The 19,453-nt window shown below is 42.9% G+C and overlaps 1 protein-coding gene across 1 annotated transcript in view; it reads left to right on the plus strand.

The window, feature by feature from the left end:
- Positions 1–19,453, plus strand: part of LOC104508554 (transcription factor SOX-5) — a gene marked incomplete at both ends in the record, with an annotated part of 132,789 nt that overhangs the window by 13,795 nt on the left and 99,541 nt on the right. The window contains 2 exons of the mRNA XM_010150213.1: positions 738–910; positions 3,567–3,635. Of these exons, the coding sequence (XP_010148515.1) occupies positions 738–910; positions 3,567–3,635 (242 nt within the window). The remainder of the gene's footprint in view (positions 1–737; positions 911–3,566; positions 3,636–19,453) is intronic.

Genomic DNA, 19,453 nt, shown 5'->3' on the forward strand with positions numbered 1-19,453 from the left:
ATCATCTAACGACAGTACAAATGAGAGAGATGGCGAGTTGCGTTCAACTCCGTTTTTCTGATATGTTTATGCAAGGATTCTTCCATTAAAAATACCCAGCAGTGGCAGCCACAGTGATAGTTGTTACTGACAACTTAAATACTATATAATTTCATCCTAATCAGGGCGGCTGCGGATGATAGAACAGGTAGCATCCTGACAGCTGTTGTGCGCTGGGCTAGTAACAGTGAGAGGGCTGGGCATGGGGAGCCGGAGAGGTACCCAGCCCCCGGGAGACTTCTCTGCCTCCCCTTGATTTTAGAGGGATGTTAATACACACCTTGCAGTTTCTGTAACCGTCAAAGCATTGATGTGTCTTTGTCATAAATTTCTGTTAAAAATGTAATCGTCTTTCAAAACTTTAAGTGTCTGTTGTGATCCCCACGAGGTGTAAGCAGTTAAAATCTGAAATTCTTTCAAAACAGGCAGAATTAATCTGGCAATGGAAAATAGAGTAAAGGGCAAGTAAAGATTGGAGGGGGACACCAGATCAAAGCCTGTGTATAGAATTATTCCCTATGGCTTATTTCCCTGCAGAGGAACGGGTCTTACTGCGCAGCGTATCGCAACGTGCTGCTGCTCTTCGGTTCTACTAAAACTTTGCTTACAGCGAAGCTGCAAAATAAAAACCTGGCGAGCTCTGATTTTTCTCTCTTCTCTCTACCTTTTTTTTTTTTTTCCCACCATATGATGCCCAGGGACCCCAGAAAGCCTCGCGGAGAAAGAAAGGCAGCTCATGGGTATGATCAATCAGCTGACCAGTTTGCGAGAACAGCTGCTCGCGGCTCACGATGAACAGAAGAAACTGGCTGCATCACAGATCGAGAAACAGCGCCAGCAAATGGAGCTGGCTAAGCAGCAGCAAGAACAGGTGAGTGATTATTACGGTGCCTTTCAGCTTAAATAATTCTCTAGCAGGACTTTCCTGGAGCTTATCTTTTTGGGTTGGTACTTCTCAAATTTGTGCTCCACCCAGAATTGTTTTCCATTTGTTGTAGGTGAAGAAGTTTGAACAAAAACATGTTGGAAGAATGCATTGATTTGCAATATATAAAATAGCACTCTTTGTCTTTTAAAGATACAGGTTCCAGTTTGGAGGTATTATCTTCCAGTAGTGGGGGTTTTTAAAAAAATAAGTGTAAGTAAGTGTACAAATTCAGCCCTCCTGAATAATCACAGAATTACAGAACGGTTTGGGCTGGAAGGGACCTTAAAGACATCCAGTTCCACCCCCTCTGCCATGGGCAGGGACACCTTCCACTAGACCAGGTTGCTCCAAGCCTCATCCAGCCTGGCCTTGAACACTTACAGGGATGGGGCATCCACAGCTTCCCTGGGCAACCTGTTCCAGTGCTTCACCAAATCTTCCAATGCTGCTTGAATTCTTGAATTCAGTGATGCTGAACAGGTATAAAAAGAACAAAACATGCCGTTCGCATTGCAATATGACAAACGAAAAGGTTGATTTTGCCAATTGTGCAAAAAAATGGGGGAGAAGAATATGAAGTCAGTGAACAAGTGTGACTTTTTTTCTTCTACACCTGGGAGGCTCGATTTTCGGCTCTTGCAAATAGGGCCTGCACTGAAAATGCAGGCATGTTTTCGCACATGAACAGTTCCAACGTGCACAAATGGGCACATCATAGTTTATGCAAGAAAACGTCCTTTCTAACATGCTTGCACTGTGCAAGTTTTAACAGAAACTAAAGTCCATTTTTGTACCTGAACATGGTATCTGGTTTAAAATTTTGTCAGGAGTCTGTCCTTGCGTGGCAGAGTTCTGGTCTGCCTGACCATCTATTTCAGCTTGAAATGACGTTTGAGTTTATAGCATAGAGTTGAAGCTATGTGAATTTTATGAAACTCACAAAACTGATTGAAATCTGTTGCAATTGTCAGAGTTCAGTGTTTGGATTGTATCAAACAAGTCCTAAGATTCTAAACCGTTGCTGACATCTTTAGACATTTTAGCCTTGCTTTTCCCTATTTTTGATTATTTAAAAACCTTGTCTTAAATACTGTGTGTTTTGGCCTCACACCTGAAATCCCGCTTACGGAGAACAGGAGAAGTGACTTACCTATTAAACTAGAGAATTTGTATCACACTTTTGTTTACAGTAGATGAAGGTGTGAAGGTGCACTTGGCAAGATTTTTCCACAAGGAGAGATCCAACAGGAACTATTTCCTTTTCCCTACCTTTTAAAGTCACTACAGGATGGCTGAATGATCTGAAAGTGAACAAGAAAATGGAGGAAATGGAAAAAGGCAGTAAGAAATCCTGCAGTATTATTATTAGGATGACAAGGATTTCCTTTAATTAAAACAATTGTGTATCATTCTGTGTTATATAGGAATTAATTAAAATGTCAAAAAAAATGTATTGGTAATTATTTTGGTTGCTTAAAGAGAGGCTCTAGAAAGAAAACATCTTTTAGATGTGAAGTTAACTGAGTAAGTGCTTCTTATGCTGATAGTTTAATAATAGAAATAAAAGAAAATACCTAAGGGGAAGAATGCACAAAATTCCTCCCAATAAGTACCTATAAGTTCCCATCTGACCCTGAGATGTGTACACATAGCACAGGGGAAGAGCCATACTCCTTCCAATGTTTGTACTGCTGGGCTAGCTGTTCATGTCAGCAGAGCTGGCACATTTCACTCCACTCCAATGAAAGTTTTGCACGTTTGCTTTCTAAATATGAGAAATACAATGGTTTGTCTCCATCCGTCCTCTGGGAGTTCGAATTTGGCTCCATTACTGCCTGGTTTTTCCTTCACTGTGTATAACATGTCCACTGTAAGGTTTCCCGGTCATTTAGTCAATGGAGAGAGGATGGAAGTCCTTGTGGAGCACACAGATGACTTTGAGAGGAGACTGCAACTACTCGGTCGACTTCCCGAAGTCGGTTTCAATGTTGGGCTGTGTAGCCTTGCACTGCCCCCTTAGCTCCTTCCAGCCCATACACACGTTGAAGAGCCAGTGATTTTCCCAAACCCAGTTCCAGGCTCTGTGTCTGCAGCAAGGAAATACGCACACTAATACCTTCCTCTTGCGTGTCAAATTTCCTTTTTTTGGAATTTTTGAATAGGTGGTGCCAAATGTAAAAAGAATATTACTGTCCATCCTACTCTTTTGCCTTTCCTGCCAGTATTATTTTCCGGCTTCTCTGCCAGTATTGTTCTTCCTCCAGCAAACTGGAGTAGATGAGTGCTCACTTTTTGGGCATTTTACCAGCACCCTTTCAGATGATGAGAGAGGAGCTATTTTTTCATCACTCCCTCTGTTAAGATCCAGTGCAGCATTTTCCGTGAGATTCCCTTTCACACTGGTAGTAGCTATGAAATGCTCCTGAACATGAGGCCCTTGTTTCAGCAGCAGTCCAGGCTGCTGCCACCTGCACTTGGATGTTTCTCAGTTTAATAGAGCACTTTAAAGAACCAAGCAGGATGGAAGTTTCCTGTGTACTGACTGCAGGAATGGTGGTACATGCATATCTCACCTTTCTTCTGTGCAATTTCTCCACAGATCGCAAGACAACAGCAGCAGCTCCTGCAGCAGCAACACAAAATTAACCTTCTCCAGCAACAGATCCAGGTCAGAGATTGCGTCTCCACCCATGCCCGTTACCTCTCTTCTCTCCCTTCTGTTTCCCCATGCTTTCTCTCACCCTTTATTGTCATAGTTGCTTTAAGAATCTCTGCACACGGCTAACATCTTATGTATGGAAACACATAGAATCACAGAACGGTTTGGGTTGGAAGGGACCTTAAAGACCATCCAGTTCCAACCCCCCTGCCATGGGCAGGGACACCTTCCACTAGACCAGGTTGCTCCAAGCCTCATCCAGCCTGGCCTTGAAGACATGTTACCTGTCAATAAGCAGCAGAGTTCAATTTCTGGAAGGCCCTGTACGATTAACACTGCTCCAGTAGGATCAGGAGGCAGATGAAAGAGGAGGCGCTCATGTGAGCAAGGGTTTGCAGGACCAAATCCTCTTTCAGCCATAGATCAGGAGCGGCAAAATTGTTACCAGAAAGAGTTGAGTTGCAGTAGATCTCCTACAACACTGTTTTTGAGGTTTGGCAGAAGCTGTTCTCTTCAGCGATCCGTAACCAAGTGTCTCTCCTTCTCTCTGCCCCACCTGTTGAAAGTCCAGAAATTTTCAGCTTTGGGTGGAGTAATGCCTGAGTGAGAAACTGATCCAGAATCTAAACTGGTCGGTTAGATTGAGGGGAGAAACTGTGTAGGTCCTAGATAATTACTGGTTTACTCGTGGTAGTAGAAAAGCACTGTTAACCCAGTTTAACCAGTAAACTTTATTTAACTTCTTTTTTCCTTAAAGTATTCACAAGTTTCTTTTCATGCCATTGACTGTATTTCATTACTTTTCTTCCATGTGTATATATGCATGCCCCTGTTTTGGGAATAATGCAAATCAGTTTGCTCATGAAGGCTTTCACAGAATAACGAAGAAGGGATTTGACATTTTATAGCTATCTAGAATCATGGCGAAATCTCAGACCGTTTAAGTATGCTGTTACTTATTTGAAGTCGCTGTGGAAGTAGATGCTGTGTTCTGGTTGTTCAGTAACGACAGGATTTTCCTTCCAAAGCTTCTCATTAATGTTTCAGAATTAGTGGCCTAAAATTATAAGCTCTGTCTTGCAACTGGTCTAGGAAAACTTCATTCCAGCAAGATGAGAGGAATTGCATGTCTTCACACTAGGGTAAAAACTGGCTTTATCATTTCAGAGGATATTCTGTCAGTATCAGGACTTGTGTAACGATGAAGAACTTCTCGGGAAGGTCCACCCCTCTGTCATAAGGCAATTTCTATACAAGGTGTCCTTTGCTGAAAATAATTTTGAGATTGGCAAGGCCTGGCTTGGCCTTGACATCTGTGTTTTTTTTTTTTCTTCTTTAAATTTGTGTGTGGGAGGCATTTTTCTTTATTGCTTTAAGAGTAAAACAATAGTAGCAGTTCTACAATAGTAAGGAAAGTATTTAAATTTTTTAGCATTTAGCTATGGTAGTGAGAGAGGAAGTTGTTTTATAAGCAGTGAATAAAAATAAATTCAAGTAACATAATTTGACCCCAACCCTTTTAAGTTTTAAGGCCTTGTAGATAAGAATGAAGTATGTCGTTTTTAGGGTAGTGGAGAACACTGATTATTGATAATGAGATATAGAGCCTTTCATCTCTTGATCCCTGGTCCAAGTTTGACCTAAGTCAGTAGTAAATGAAAGTCAGCTAGCTACCATCTGATACAAGCTGCAGGCCTCAGAAATGATTTGGAGGCCTGTCTCAAGGGATTTCAGATGAAATATTGACCCTGCCAAGGTCAGAATTTCACCTCCAGGGTCCACTTCCCACAAAACCCACCGGATTTGGGGCACCCCCCTTTTGGATGGTCACATTATAAAGGTCAAGAATTGAAGAGGCAGACAGACAATACTGTCCTCTCATTCCCACAGAGATGATCTATTTGTAGTGAAATTCTGATTATACTCCCTGACTCTTGACAGTTCCGCGGTCTGTACGATCTTGTAGTCGCATGAACCCTGGTTGCAGCCCAATTACTGTGAAGTCATTGACAGGGAAAAACATTTGAAAATTAAAAAAACCCTTATTGACAGTGAATACAAAGCAGAACATTTCCGCTCCGTTGCGTGCTTAGTTGATTGTTGTCAGAGAGAAGAAACAATTCCTGAAGAGATCTGCCTGTGTTTATAAATGGAGACAATGAAGTCACCCTAACATGCCCACGTTTAAAACGGTCTGTGAGTTTACGGCCAGGTTACGGTAGGTGGAACAAAACTGTGACATGAATGTAGCTGTGAGTTCAGCTGTTCTGACCTTGCCGTAATTAATCTAACAGGCTTCTGTCACATCGGCCCCGAGTTTTTAAATAGCATTAGATTTATTGACAGGGAAATATTCCTACAAAGTCTGGATAACTATTTGACTTATGTGCAATTGAACGATTAGGCTGCAGTTACGAACACAACCTATTTATGACAAAGGATTCGTTTTACTTGAGCCAATTTTTTTCTAAGCTTGTAAGAGTTGCCATAATTCCAGATAAATTATCGCGCAGAAAAAAGCTATTGAAATATTGTATTGAAAACATAATACCCTAAGGTTAAAAAAAAAAAGCACAACCTGACTGACCCCATGATTTATGACTCCTTTCTGGAAGTGTGCTAACTTGGAAACGGTTCCCTCGCTCCTTCCCTCAGCATACAATCATGGATACGCACACGGTACATACGCAGGGAGAGGCTGCAGCGTGTCTCTCCTCCCTAGAGGACTGCAGATGCAGAGTCTAACTACAGCTCAATTAAACTAGCCACTTCTGTGATGCTGGAGGAAGATCGGTCAGCTACTTGAGCTTAGAAAAACGTACCTGGCATGTGAGTCTCTAATCAACATTATGTCTTTTTCAAGTCCATCTCCTCTGAATTAGTTGGAAGGAGGTGCCACTGACGCAGAAGACACAACAGCTTGTCTTCTTGTAGAGAGCTGAGTAAAGAGATAATGCTCAACTGGAAAAAAGTTGCAGATTAGATTAAATTAAAGAGTCTGTATGACCTCAAAATGCTAAAATGTGATCTGGACAGGATTTTGTGTTGTGGCATATAATTTGTTTTTTTGGTGTGCGTGGGGGTTTTTTTTGTTTGTTTGTTTTCCTGCTTTTCAGGATGTTCTAGACCTAATTTGTGAAGAGGTTTGGGTTTCTCTGAATGATTAACCTCTCCCATCTTCGTTTATGCCGCTTTGGATTGCATCCTCCCAGTCACACTTCTTTCTGTTCTATTTAATCTTCGTGTGTATGTGCATTGGAAAGGTTTTTGCTTTAGCAGTTTCCACCTGTTGAGTATTTGGGGTCTTCTCCCCTGCACATCTCAGTCTTGCTGTTTTACCAGAAATTAAAGTGGAACACGTCTTCCGTTGACTCTTGGGCATCAACAGTCGGGGAGATCTGAGGCTGTGTTTCAGAACAGCTCTGCAGCGAGCTGCAGCTGTAGAACAGGCTGAGGAACACGCAGACATCAAGTATGTCTCAGCAAGTTCTTGGACTCAATCTAGGTTTGCCCTTTGAGGCCTCGGAGGAACTCTCATGGTGACCTCCTCATCTGCTTCCTGGTGTCCTTGCTCTAGAACCGGGCGAGGTCTGGGGCTTTGTAGCTGTTACATCAGGTGGGCAGAGAGTGAAAGAAAATTGGAGGCTTGATGCTACTTTTTCGTGACGCTGGGTAGTCCCCAGGACCGGCAAAGAGCGTGCGTGGTGTCTGCCCTGTGGGGCATCTCTGAGTTGCAAAGTTTTGTGGGCTGGTGTAGGTTACACTTTCCACTTGCTCAGAGAAGAAAGTCCAGGCCAGGTTGGCGACTGAAGAGCTTGCGTTGAAACTCAGTGATGAACGTCACTTTAATTGAACTGTATTTAAAATTTAATATGATTGTTAAAATTCATACAGCAATTCATATTCAGTAGGGCACTGTTGATAAAATAGGTCGACTTTGCAGCCTAAATTGTGATAAAACCGATGCTGCTAATCTCACAATTTTGTGGAAAGCCTGACAATGTTTTATGTTTTTCCCTCAAGCCCCAGCTCTTGGAGTCATGTGATGACAAAAACGCCAGCTTTCATTTCTTCAAAATGTAAACTTCCAGCTCTCATATTTTCAGGCAAAATCTGAAACCATGAGCACTACAGGTTCCAAAATTAGAAGGCAAACAAAACGGAGGCCAAATGTTGTTTTTTAAACTGTTCTGAGTTTTAGTCAAAATTTTTTTTGGAGAGCCCAGCTCAAGATCTTGGAACACTTCAGGTTGCCAATAATGTAAAACTAAGATCTCAAAGCAGCAAGAAGCAACAGTGCTGCTTTACAATGTCTCTAACATTTGGACCACAGTTTTGTTTGACTTTTTAGTTTAATACTGCCAGGATTTGGTTACTAATTTGTATTCATTTCTGGGTGACATACTTAGCCCAGGAGCTGAGTGCTATCTGAAACTCGAGACTAATTCCTGCCAGACAGCAACCATTTGATGACTCTGTGTGTTTTAATAGAGGGTTTTCTGTTTCCTTCAGAGCTAGAGACTTGTCAGCAGATGTTCCAACAGGATTGCTGTTACAAAGTTCGGGCCTCTGAAGAACGAGAGGATCCTGACTAGATTCTGATGCAAAGCTAGGAAGTTGTGCCTCTAACCCGCTCCCACCTGCCAGGAGGGATGTGACTTGTGCCTGGCACAGGGAGCAAGGACATCAGCCTGTGTCCATCTGGCTGTTGGAGAAAGTGGCTCCAGAACCTGGTGGCACCTGGGCAGGCCTTCCAGGGGTCCTGCTCCCAGGCGAAAATCTTACTGTGGCCTCGACGGCCTCAAGGTTTGCAGACCCTTAGCAGCTTGTCTGGCAGGGAATGTGGGCACCACGGCCCTCCAGACTTCGTGTTCCTTTGGGTTGCAGGCTTCCTGACTTTCCCGAATCCCACAGCTGCCCTCCTGGGTGTCCTCCTGGCTCCTAATAAGGCTTTCCTTTGTGAGTCTGGATCCAGATTTCCATCCTCCCACCCGCTGTCAGCTGGCTGTGTCCCTTTCCCCATGAGTTGTGTTGGTGGATGGAGAGGCCTGGCTGTTCTAGTATGTTCCCAAATCAGAATATTCCCGTTCTCATTAAGTTCTGAGGTTTAAGGTGTTGTTCCAATTTGGAATGTAATAAAACCTTGAACACTTGGAATTTCCTGCAAGATGGTTAGTCTTTTTTGTAGCCAGATCTATTTTTCAAAATCTAGCGATATTTTTGGGGAGGGAAGAAGGATTTGGTTTCTGAGTTACACAGAATTTCAGAAAAATATTTCTTAAGCTTAACATGCAAAGTTTTGAAATGACACAGTTGTTATTGTCAAAACTTTCCAAGCACTGAGAGGCTCTGGGTTGATTCCAGCCTTCCAAAACACTGGTATAGAGACCTGCTTCCGGAGTGCTGTAGATGCCATAGTTTACCCACACAGTTATCTGTGGTGATTTTTGTTGTTGTTTATGTTTGGTGTTGCTTTTGAACTCCTCAGGTGAGTGATCATCTGTTATCCAGAACTGGCTGAATGATGTCCAGCCGTTTGCATTCTGTTTGAGAAAAAATTGAGGTGTTGATGGACCTATTGCAAAAAGTACCGGTTTCTGTTGTTGTGAGAAGACGCTGACCATTTGACTGCACATAAATATGAAGATTTGTTCCCTGCCCCAGAAAGTTTGAACTCTGAATTATACTTCCAGCCAAGCTCATCCTTGTCATTTTCTGTCTCCTGCTGGAAAGCAAACTCCGGCAAGCCACTATGTCAGCTAAATACTCGGGAGTACTTTTTGCCTGTAAAAGGAGGGTATCGATCCTTACCCTTAATCCTTGCTCTGCTGGTATCTCCTCAGTGCAACCGTAAGGACTTGTGAAATACCTTTCCTGGTCCCCAGCTTCTCGCATGCCTGTAACCCAGAGTTCTCTCCAAGGCTGTAAAGGGCTGTAGATGATGAGTCCCTCACTCGAGATACAAAAAATGAGCAACCACCACACAAGTGCCTGGTTACAGACTTAGTCATGTCTGTTGCTTCTGTAATACCATTTTCTCTGGGAATTCTGATTTTCTGAGAAGTCAGTGACAGCAGAGCAGTGCTTCGTGGTGCTACGACCCCTCTGCAAGCCCTTGCACAGTGGAACAGTGCTAGTTCTTCTGTAATTAGAGTCCTCTTTGCATATCAGAGAGAGGTGAGGACAAAGGGTTTCCTTGCTAGACAATAAAGCTGCTGAAGTGAGGGCCTGATCCAACTCCCACTGAACTTAGTGAAAAGGCTCTTTTTCATATTAGTGGGAGTTTAATGAGACCTTTCTTCGGTAGGAAACTGTGAGAAAGTATCTTCCTTCTCACTCTGCGAAATGTTTTCAGAACAGTCTCTGTCCACTGAGACGGTTTGTTTTTCGTTTTGGGTTTTTTTTTTACCAGCGTGGATATGACAAGCTGTGACTGCGGAGTCAAACCGAACAGGCTCGTGGATTTGGGGACATTTTGTCCAACTTCATCATGTGTCAGGAGCAGCTGTTTCCCTGCAACTTATAACCATGGGCATACTGGATTCAGTGAGACAGGCCCAAGAAGGAGTCACGCTGCAGCCTTTCCCATGACTTTGCAACCTCTTCCCAAACAACTGAGGTTGCCGGCAAAGAGGCTAAACAATTGTTTCTCACAAAAGCTCTGCAGCTGATGTCCTGTCAGTTATCAGAATAACTCGCCTGTCCCTTAAGTAGGAAAAAACCCCTGGGAATTTATTTATTCGAAGAAAAACAACCCCCCAAAAACCCCACAGACATAAAAGGAAAAAAGACAAAGTTGGGAGAGGAAATAGGGAAAGGGAGGAGTGAAAATAAAAATCGAGGCTAGCAGTCAGAATGAGCTAATTGCTTGCTGGCCCCTCGAGTTCAGCAAGTCACGTGTGTGTTTGGCTGAAGGATATGACGCATGCACTTCAGGGTAAACGGTGAGCCTCCACTTCCTTCCATTACTGTAAAAGTTAAATTATGTAAAAAAACTGAAGAGGTGTTTATCTACCCTTGCTTTTGGGTAGACCAACGTTTTGCACCGATGTAGCACGTTTTTACTTCCAAAGGTTACCTGTAGAGCAAGCATCTACGGATAATTTGTGTTCAGGCCTTTCCTACGCTCTCATACAACCCAAATTTGCTAAATGGTGTAGTTGCAGCAATGCAGGCAAGGAGAATCTGCTTGGGATTTGTACAGCTTCAATTTATTGAAATTGCAAGGGCATGTTTTCATCAGATAAATGAACTTTTTTTCCCGTACTGAGCTGCATGACTGCAACAGCTCTTGCTGATAATGAAGCTTTCTTCAGTGTTACCGGTCCAAATGTTCTAAAGTTATGAGGTTGTTTTGAACTTCATGGCTTTTTTTCTTGCAATTTTAGCATCTTTTCTCAATTTCCTTTTTGTTACTGAGCTTTCGGTGTTCCCATTTTCCAGTTCTCTCACACAATCACAAGGGAGGGCCAGAAACTTACTTTTATTAACAAAACAGAGCACTGAAACACCCAGAATAATCCAGCAGCTAGGACTGTAATAAAAATGCCTGCAGTCAAATGCAGTCATCGCAGCTGGGAACAGCGTGCTCCAAGGCCTCCTCCTGCTCTCTCTCCCCTCGGCAAGCCTTCTCTTGGAGACCTCTCTTTCCAGGGCCCTGTCCTTTATGTTTTCAGATCCCCTCTCCAATTTCAGCATCTCTCTGAGACACCTCCCAACTTTTAGCACTTCCTTCCCCATCCAGCTCATTGACACTGCTGTACCGAGCTGCCCACCCTTTCCCTCATCAACAACTTCTGTCTGCCAGCAGCTCCCTTTTCTTTTCCCTTCTTGTCGTCATTTCCACGGTCTTTCTAATGGTTTTGGGCAGCCTTTTACTGGCTTTAGAGCACGCATATGTCATTTTGTGGATGTTTGTGTTCAAAATGCATGCATGTGAGCTATGTTCACGTTTGTCTGCCCGTGCAGGTATTTGCACAGCAGGCAGCAGAAAGTACCACGGTAGTTTGGATAAGAGGCTTGGGAATATGAACATGAACTCCTTATGGCTGTGATCTTGTCCGTATGGAGAGTGTGTAGTCATGAGCACTTTTGTTGTGCAGCCAAAAAAGGCTGCTGATGCTGCCTTTGCAGTAAGGTAAAGCAGGAGATAACAATAAATTTTTTACTGCTGGCTGGCGGAGGTGTTTAGGATGTGTTTTCTTTATATCTTCATCCGCCCCTAATTGAAGATGCTTTAAAATTGAATGACTAGCAGTCAAAACGTGTTTGCTTCAAGCTGAGAAGAAAAATGCTGGTGTCTCTGCTTCCAAACTGATTGCGCTTTGTACACAACTGACAGCCACAGTCACTTTGAGTGACTGATAAGTGGGAAGCTTTGCCACTTATCAAGGAATGCACGCTGAAAAGAAAGGACTGGAGCCGTTCAGATGCTTTGGCATGTTCAAAATAACATCTCACATCAGTCAGACTCAGAGGCACTAGGAGACATTTCAAAATAAACTTTATATCTATCTATCTATCTAGAGGCAAAGATGCAATTTAAGAGACAAATCACTGTGTGGCATCACATTGGCTCTGAAAACGAGAGCATCATTATAAGGGTCACCAGTTGCAAAATGACTCGGATAGCTGTATAATTTGAGAGCATTTATTGTAGGGTGTCACCCCCCCCAGAACAAACCTAAATTTGAAAATTCACAACTGCGTATCATCCTGGTGATTTCTCTACACTGGAGGGTTTCACCCCTCTTGGCCAAGCAGTCTTTATATAGCATGTGACAACCTGAGATGTCCCAAAGAGAATGAAACTTTAAGCCAAATTATCTCATTTATTTCCTCTTTGGTATTATGGGATATGTTTGGGGTTGCCTGGCATTAACTAAAATCACACATCGGTTATTAGGGTTATTCAGGAGTTGCTCTGCTTTCCAGTGATACACAGCATGCATGGATAAGGGGACCTCTTTTGGTACATGCATGTTGGTCATACTGACTGGTGATACTTGTATTGGGAGACTTTGACCTGCAGGAGCTGAGGTGTGAGGGTGCCTTTTCTGTTCTGACTCTGTAAGGACAGCAGCAACAGCCCGTGGGGCATTTGGTGGGTCCACCGGAGGTGGTAATGTTTGAAGCATCATACGAGTTAACCAGTTAGAGCCCTCCCTGCAAGCACTGAGTAGGAACACAAGCACACGTCATACTCAGAGCTGAGATGGGATGTTGGACTTCACGTAAAATGGGAGAACAAGAAGATAGAAGGAAGTAGTGTGTGAGATACGTAGTGTTGACCTATGTCCACTAGTGGGACTTAAAAAACATTCTCGTGACCTCTGCTAGGTTTGCACCTCTTGTCCTTGCGACACTGGGTGTGTTGGTGCATAAGGACCTTTTGTTACGATTCCAAGCGCTGCATCCATGCATCTAATCCTGCCCAGTTTATTCTGTCTAAAATGGTTGCTTCCCTAACCAAAGTGGCTATATTTGAGAGACAGGTTATGTTTGGCATTCCAGAGCTGCTACCAGCCTCCACACCTGTATTATCGAGAGGGAGAAATTTGAGGGTCCTTTAGTTCCTACTGGCAGTATCTTGTTTTTCTGCTTCATCTCTTGTTAAGTGGTAACGACTTCATTTTGATGGCTCGTTTGAAATAGAATACTTCAAACTCTCTGCTGGAATAATGGCTTAAAATGATTCAGAGGGAAAAGTATGGTTCCACCTACTGAATCAACACCACTGTCTTCACCATCTTGGATTTTCCTCAGACATCTGGCATCCAAAAGCCGATGATGCTTTCCCCTGCGTAGTTTAGGAGACAAGATGAGCTCACCATTGGTGGTAAGAGCATGCGAGAGGACAGAGGAAATGCTTTTATTTTTGTTGTCCACTTTCTATCAGTTATCTGCTACTGAATTGTATTGTAGAAGTTAATGTGGAGGGCAATTACTTACGCTTGGTATTTGCAAGAAGAGTAAATAAAACAGTTGAATCACTTGAAGGATAGTGATTGGAGGGGCAGTATCAACGAAGCCTGACTTAGAAGTTTGGAGGAAGAGGGGGAGAGGGACAGTTGTATCATGGAGGTCTCGGCTGAGCAAAGAAGAACTTGAGAGTTATAGATCTCGCATCAGGTGTCTCTATTTTACGTATTGTATTTAATAGCTATTTAAGTTCAACTTCCATAGAATCATAGAATCACAGGATGGTTTGGGTTGGAAGGGACCTTAAAGACCACCCAGTTCCAACCCCCCTGACATGGGCAGGGACACCTTCCACTAGACCAGGTTGCTCCAAGCCTCATCCAGCCTGGCCTTGGACACTTCCAGGGATGGGGCATCCACAGCTTCTCTGGGCAACCTGTTCCAGTGCCTCCCCACCCTCTCCGGGAAGAAATGTAAGCTTCCATGTAAGAAAGCTTAACAAAATGTGTATTGGGCAAATAATTGTAAGGAACCATTTTGGATTTTCTTTCAAATTGGTTTTAAATATGCTTTGGGTAGTGAGCTAAGAAGTATATGTCAGAGCTTCTTGTATTTAGAAGTTAAATAAAAGAATTAAAGTTCCAAGATAAACATAAAGTTATAAAAACTGAAATGAAGACTTATGTAAAAGGTAATAATAATAATAATTAAATGGGACAAGTGTAATTCACAGTACTTGCAGTTTATAAATATTTGACACGCGAGGAAAGTAATTTAAAATTTGATGTATTACAAAATAGTTTGACTTCTTTGAAAGACAACAGTGATAGTGTTCAGCAAATTATTCTGCAGTTGAAACTTGGATAGTTTCAACGAAATTGTTCATAGATAGCAATTTAAAATGGTTTTGGACAGAAATGATAGAGAGATTTCTATATTTCTCTATGCTGTTAAAATTGTATATGAAGAAATACATTAGTTAGGTAATGAAGTAAGGCATTTGAGAGTTACAAGTGCCAGAATTAGGTTAAATAGGTATATTTATTTTATTCCCATGCATCTCTGTCATACATATTGAATGAAAAATGGTATCCTGGGGGAGTAGAATTATGTGATAATATAATTGTAGACTGTATGCACAAGAGAGAAAATTAAAATTATGTTGACAACCTTAATTCTGGCATTCCCTAACATTAGTGTCCCTGACTTTTCATCCCAAGTAGCAGCATTTTAACTGTGTTTCTGTGTGGTTTTAATGGCCGTAAAAGGACTGATACACCGACCACCTGTAACGGGTGGTCAGCACAGGTTGAACCCTGCAGCGTCAGCGCGGGAGAAGTGCCAAACGTCACTTGAGTTGCAGGAGAAAGGCAGCGTTCTCCTGGGCTGGCAGGAGAGAACACTTCTTTGGCTGTGGCGTATAGGAACCCGTACGATGAAGCCCCTCTTTCTGTGTCTTGTTTCCTTTCTTCCTCCTGTTTAAAATTTCGGTCTCCGTCAAAATAGGGAAGACTTTTATCCATTCCTGTCCTCCTTGGAAAGGGAGGTAGATTGCTTGAGTGCCTTTGCTGCATTTGGATTGGCTACATTGAAAATGGTGTTTGACTCCATCTTTTCAAAGCCCTCCATTTGCTCCCCCTTTTCTCCCTCAGTGGGGTTGGGACCAGGCGGTTGTAATCACGAGTTGCCATTATTCCATTCTTTCCTCCGTATTTACCACATTCCTGGTGCTTTAGCGGGAGAAGGGAGGCTGAAGGTGCAAAATTCAGTCTCAGATCTTTTAGTTAAGGAGCCTCTTGCTTTGAGGATCCGGTGGAAGCCTGTTTAAGCATTCATCCCTTTAAAGCCCTGTGTGGTGAGCGTATGTTTTCTTACCTTTCACACTGTGTGGAGATTCCTGTCTGCAGTTTAAGCATCACTGAAGCTGTAGTGTGTCAGCGAGAGGGTTTTTTTAATATACTGTGTGTAATGACTTTTAACATCCTTAAGAATCGCGTACATCTAACTTGAACATCATTTCCAGTTTCTTTAACCCTGGAGTCCAAACTTGTGGTCCAGGAACAAGTAAGCATACATTAAACAGCCGGGTGATTGCGTTTTCACCTTAACACAGCAGTAAGCTGCCTTATGCACACATGGGCACACGTTTCCACGTTCAGAGGAATGCCCCAGTTCAGAGGTCAGTCACAAACATCATTACCTTTCTGGACATGGATTTTTAATGTCTCTAAAGGATTTAAGCAGGAGAGCATAGTGATTTTTTCCATGTGGGAGCTACATGTTATGAATACTTACCAAATTATAGCTAATCTGAGATGTGAATTGGGCAAAGCTTTCTGAATTGCTCAGCCCTGCTGACAGTTCCTCTTCAGCTGAAATCATGGCAAATAGAGAGAACCCTTCGTTTAGATGAAGACGCTGATGATCGCAGTATTTCCCAGTGATGCAGACAGACTGATGCACGCACTGGGACATACAAAGTAGGCAGAAATGGACTCAATATATTTGAAATCAGAAAACCCCTATAAAGGCGGTATCAGTTCTTCTACGGAACCCAGTTCTGGCAGCAGGAGGTTCCCGGGGAAGGATGGCTTCTCAGGTAGAAGATAGATCTAGGAGTTTCTTTGCCATTGTGTTAGGAAGTTAAGTTTTGGAGAGCTGATGTAATCTAGTGATTGGAATTAGAATTATGTTAAATTTCTTGTATTTCTTCTTTACTTGAAATGAAAGGCAGATTTGAAATGTTATTTTTCAAGAATTTTAGCTTTCAGTGTCATACATTTCAGGGTGTTATTTAAGTCTACTTTCCTTGCATCGTTTCTTATTGCACAGTTAAGAATTCCTGCCTTTTGGTACAGGTAGAATAAAGAAATTCAAATTGAAATCGATTTACTGACATAGAATTGTGTTCTATGTTAATAATAATCATGCTTCTTATTTAAAAAGAAACACATTGTTTTAGGTGTTCTTCGCATCCCCTCTCTGTATTGAGGTGGAAACCACGAGTTTGCTTTCTGCATCCTTTGTGAGGGTTGTTTGAGCTCAGTATCCTCTTAGCAGAAACTCTTGCAAAGGCCCTTTGGGAGGAAAATTGTCCATTGTGTTCTTTTGAAAGCCGGCTATCTTTTTTCCTGGAGCTGGGCTCAGGCAAGTTTATTCTTCCACTCAGGGATATCTTAGGAGGTTCCTGTCCTTTCTGGTGCCTAGGAAGCAGAGCTCAGATATGTATATTGTATTTGTTGCCATCATATAATCTGTGCAACTTCCCTGCAAATACAGAGAATTGTGCTTTCCCCAGCTGTTCGTTTGATAGGATTCTAGCCCTTCATTTAGCGAGAACCGTGCTTCTCCGAGTCACATTGTTTGAACCATGGCCTCCCTTCTATACCTATTGTTTGTTTTGTCTTTTTTTGTTGTGCGTAACAGGTGTTTCTTTCAGGCAGCCAAGGCAGCGAGGCAAGGGCTTCCTTTATGGCACATCTCTTGAGACTTTGATTAAACTCCTCTTTGTGATAAAAATGCCACTGCCTTCCAATGAATTGGACACGTAATCTGTATTTGCACAAATGCCCTCCATCCCTCTGCCCTCGCTGCCGAAGTCTGCCTCTTTTGGTACGTCTGTTTGCCTTTTCTCCTGGCTTTTGCCGCAGAACCGATTCCCTTTTACCTCCCTGATACTGCACCCCCCCTCGCAGCCTGGGTGCAGCCATGGGAATGGTTTAAAAAGAGCAACTGTTTCTGCAAAAAGAGCTCCCTGTTTTCCAGGGTTTCCTGTTGCTGCTTCCACAAATACCACCATCGGGCAGCTGGGAGAACCTTCCTCAGAGTTTCTCAAGGGGGAAGCAGGGCTTAGAAACCGGGCACTTTTCCTGCATTTACTGGAGTAGGTCTCAGTCCAGTGGGTTATAGGCAGCACAGATATTTTCTTACCCTTCTCACTTTTTTTATTCACACAGTCTCAACTGCTGTTGAGGACCCACAGCTCTTAAGCTTGGTTTCCCAGCTTAGGTATGGGAATACTTATGGGAGGTGTGGTCAGTTGTGGCAAGAGCTTAGGTGTGTTGTAGGCAAAAGGTACGTGTAAATCAGTACTACCCCAGGCTACCAACTCGCCTAACAGCCATTTAATATTCCTTCTAGTTCCTGTTTAGAACAGGACTTCCACGCTCTCCAGTATGATCCTCTTGACTCTCTAGATGTTAAGAAAGCCAGAGAAGCAATGCAGACTGAGGAGGGGCAAGAGACTGGTACCATGGTCTGTAGTGGCTCCGTTGGCCCACACCGTTCAGGTGTCCTGACGGAATGTTGCTCACCTATAGTGCACTATTTTCATGCCCTTCTCTTTATGCCAGGACATTTATTAGTTAGAAGCCCCGGGGGTGAACAGATACAGATCTGCATTAGAAGAGAAGTAATGGATGTCCTGGGAGCTGTGCCAAACAATTAAGAATATAGGCGTGATGATATACAGGGTAAGCAAAACCTCCAGAGAACGCTACATCTCTGCAGGCTGCCCTGTGAGTCTGCAGAAGTCAAATAACTCCCATCGTTTCAATCTACCAGAGGTGTTGCGTATCTAGGGAACGAGGATGGATGGACTCTTACTTTTAGTCTGAGACGTCCCTTCTGCTGACGGCTTTCTGTTGCTTTGGTCAGCTCTTAGGGCTCCTCAGTTGTCATCCACAGTGCCTCTGAGATCCTCTCTATTTGAAGGTTGTTTCTCCTCCTGGTCCAGGCCAGCCGGCACCGACAGTGGCAGGGGTATCAGCGCAGCCTACACGTGACATTAGCGTTGTATCTGTTTTTGTGCCTAACTTTGTGGCATCTGTGGAAAATATGAAGATAACTGTCAGAAAGCGTGTCTGAAGGGCATTTAATTTGGAAACATTAACCCCCCTCCCAAGCTGACGTTTGCTTTAGTGTGCAATAGTTAACAGTGGAAGATGGGGCTTTAATAATGCTGTATAATATGGTCTCCTAAATCAGTTCTTTCTCTTAAAATGTGTTGTCTGTTTTTGTTATTTAGTTACCTAGTGCCATAAACATCGTTCATTATATTATTGGACTCCAAACCCATGAAGTTTTATTTTATTTTTTGTTAACGCGTAGATGGCAGGGGACTGAAATTCCCTCTTCCTGTACAAGTGTAAAACATCAAAAAATCATGAGCATTTAGAGGCACTTTGTGCTGAAATAAATGTCCAAGGTGCAGAAAAGGCTACCGTGATTTAACAGTTTTATCAAGTTCCACACAGCTCCTTCTCTGTATTAATTTCCTTGATGCTCAGGGAACCTGAGCCGCTATTTTAATACTTAAATTTAAAAAAAAAAAAAAGACTTAAAAACCCAAAGTGTTTTGAAAGCAACTATTTCTTATGTTCAGGCATGCAGACTTCACTCCCAGGCAGCTTCTGTTCGAGTATGGGTGCAGTTTCTAAGAGCCTCGCACCCGCTTTCCTTTCAGGCGTCATCTCCCCGTTCCTCCAGGAGGTGCCCTTTTGTAGGAGGTTAAGCCTTCTTTCCACCAACAGGGAACTTGTGGAGGCTCCCTTGGAAGCCTGTCATTGCTCTTCTTGGATTTGGCAAGACAATGATGCTTCCCGAGACATGTGTGAAGCTCACCTGCCCAGAAAGATTGCTGCTCAACAGTCTGCTTTAAGACGGCTTTGCATGCGAAAGACTGATTTTCTTCATTTTGGGACTATCGCTCAATGGAAATGTCAGAAATATGGAAGGATAAATACCGAGTTACATTAAAAAGAGGAAAAAAAACGCTCTGAAATTATCTCCTGGCTCCATGTTTTCCGAGGTTTTGCATTAGCGGGGACGAAGTCACGGTGTGTTGACACAGTCTAATGTGCAATGACATAATACCTGGAATATGGAGACAGCGAGAGGCGCAAAAT

The sequence above is a fragment of the Eurypyga helias genome, unplaced genomic scaffold, assembly GCF_000690775.1.
Source record: "Eurypyga helias isolate BGI_N326 unplaced genomic scaffold, ASM69077v1 scaffold15404, whole genome shotgun sequence".
Classification (NCBI taxonomy): domain Eukaryota; kingdom Metazoa; phylum Chordata; class Aves; order Eurypygiformes; family Eurypygidae; genus Eurypyga; species Eurypyga helias.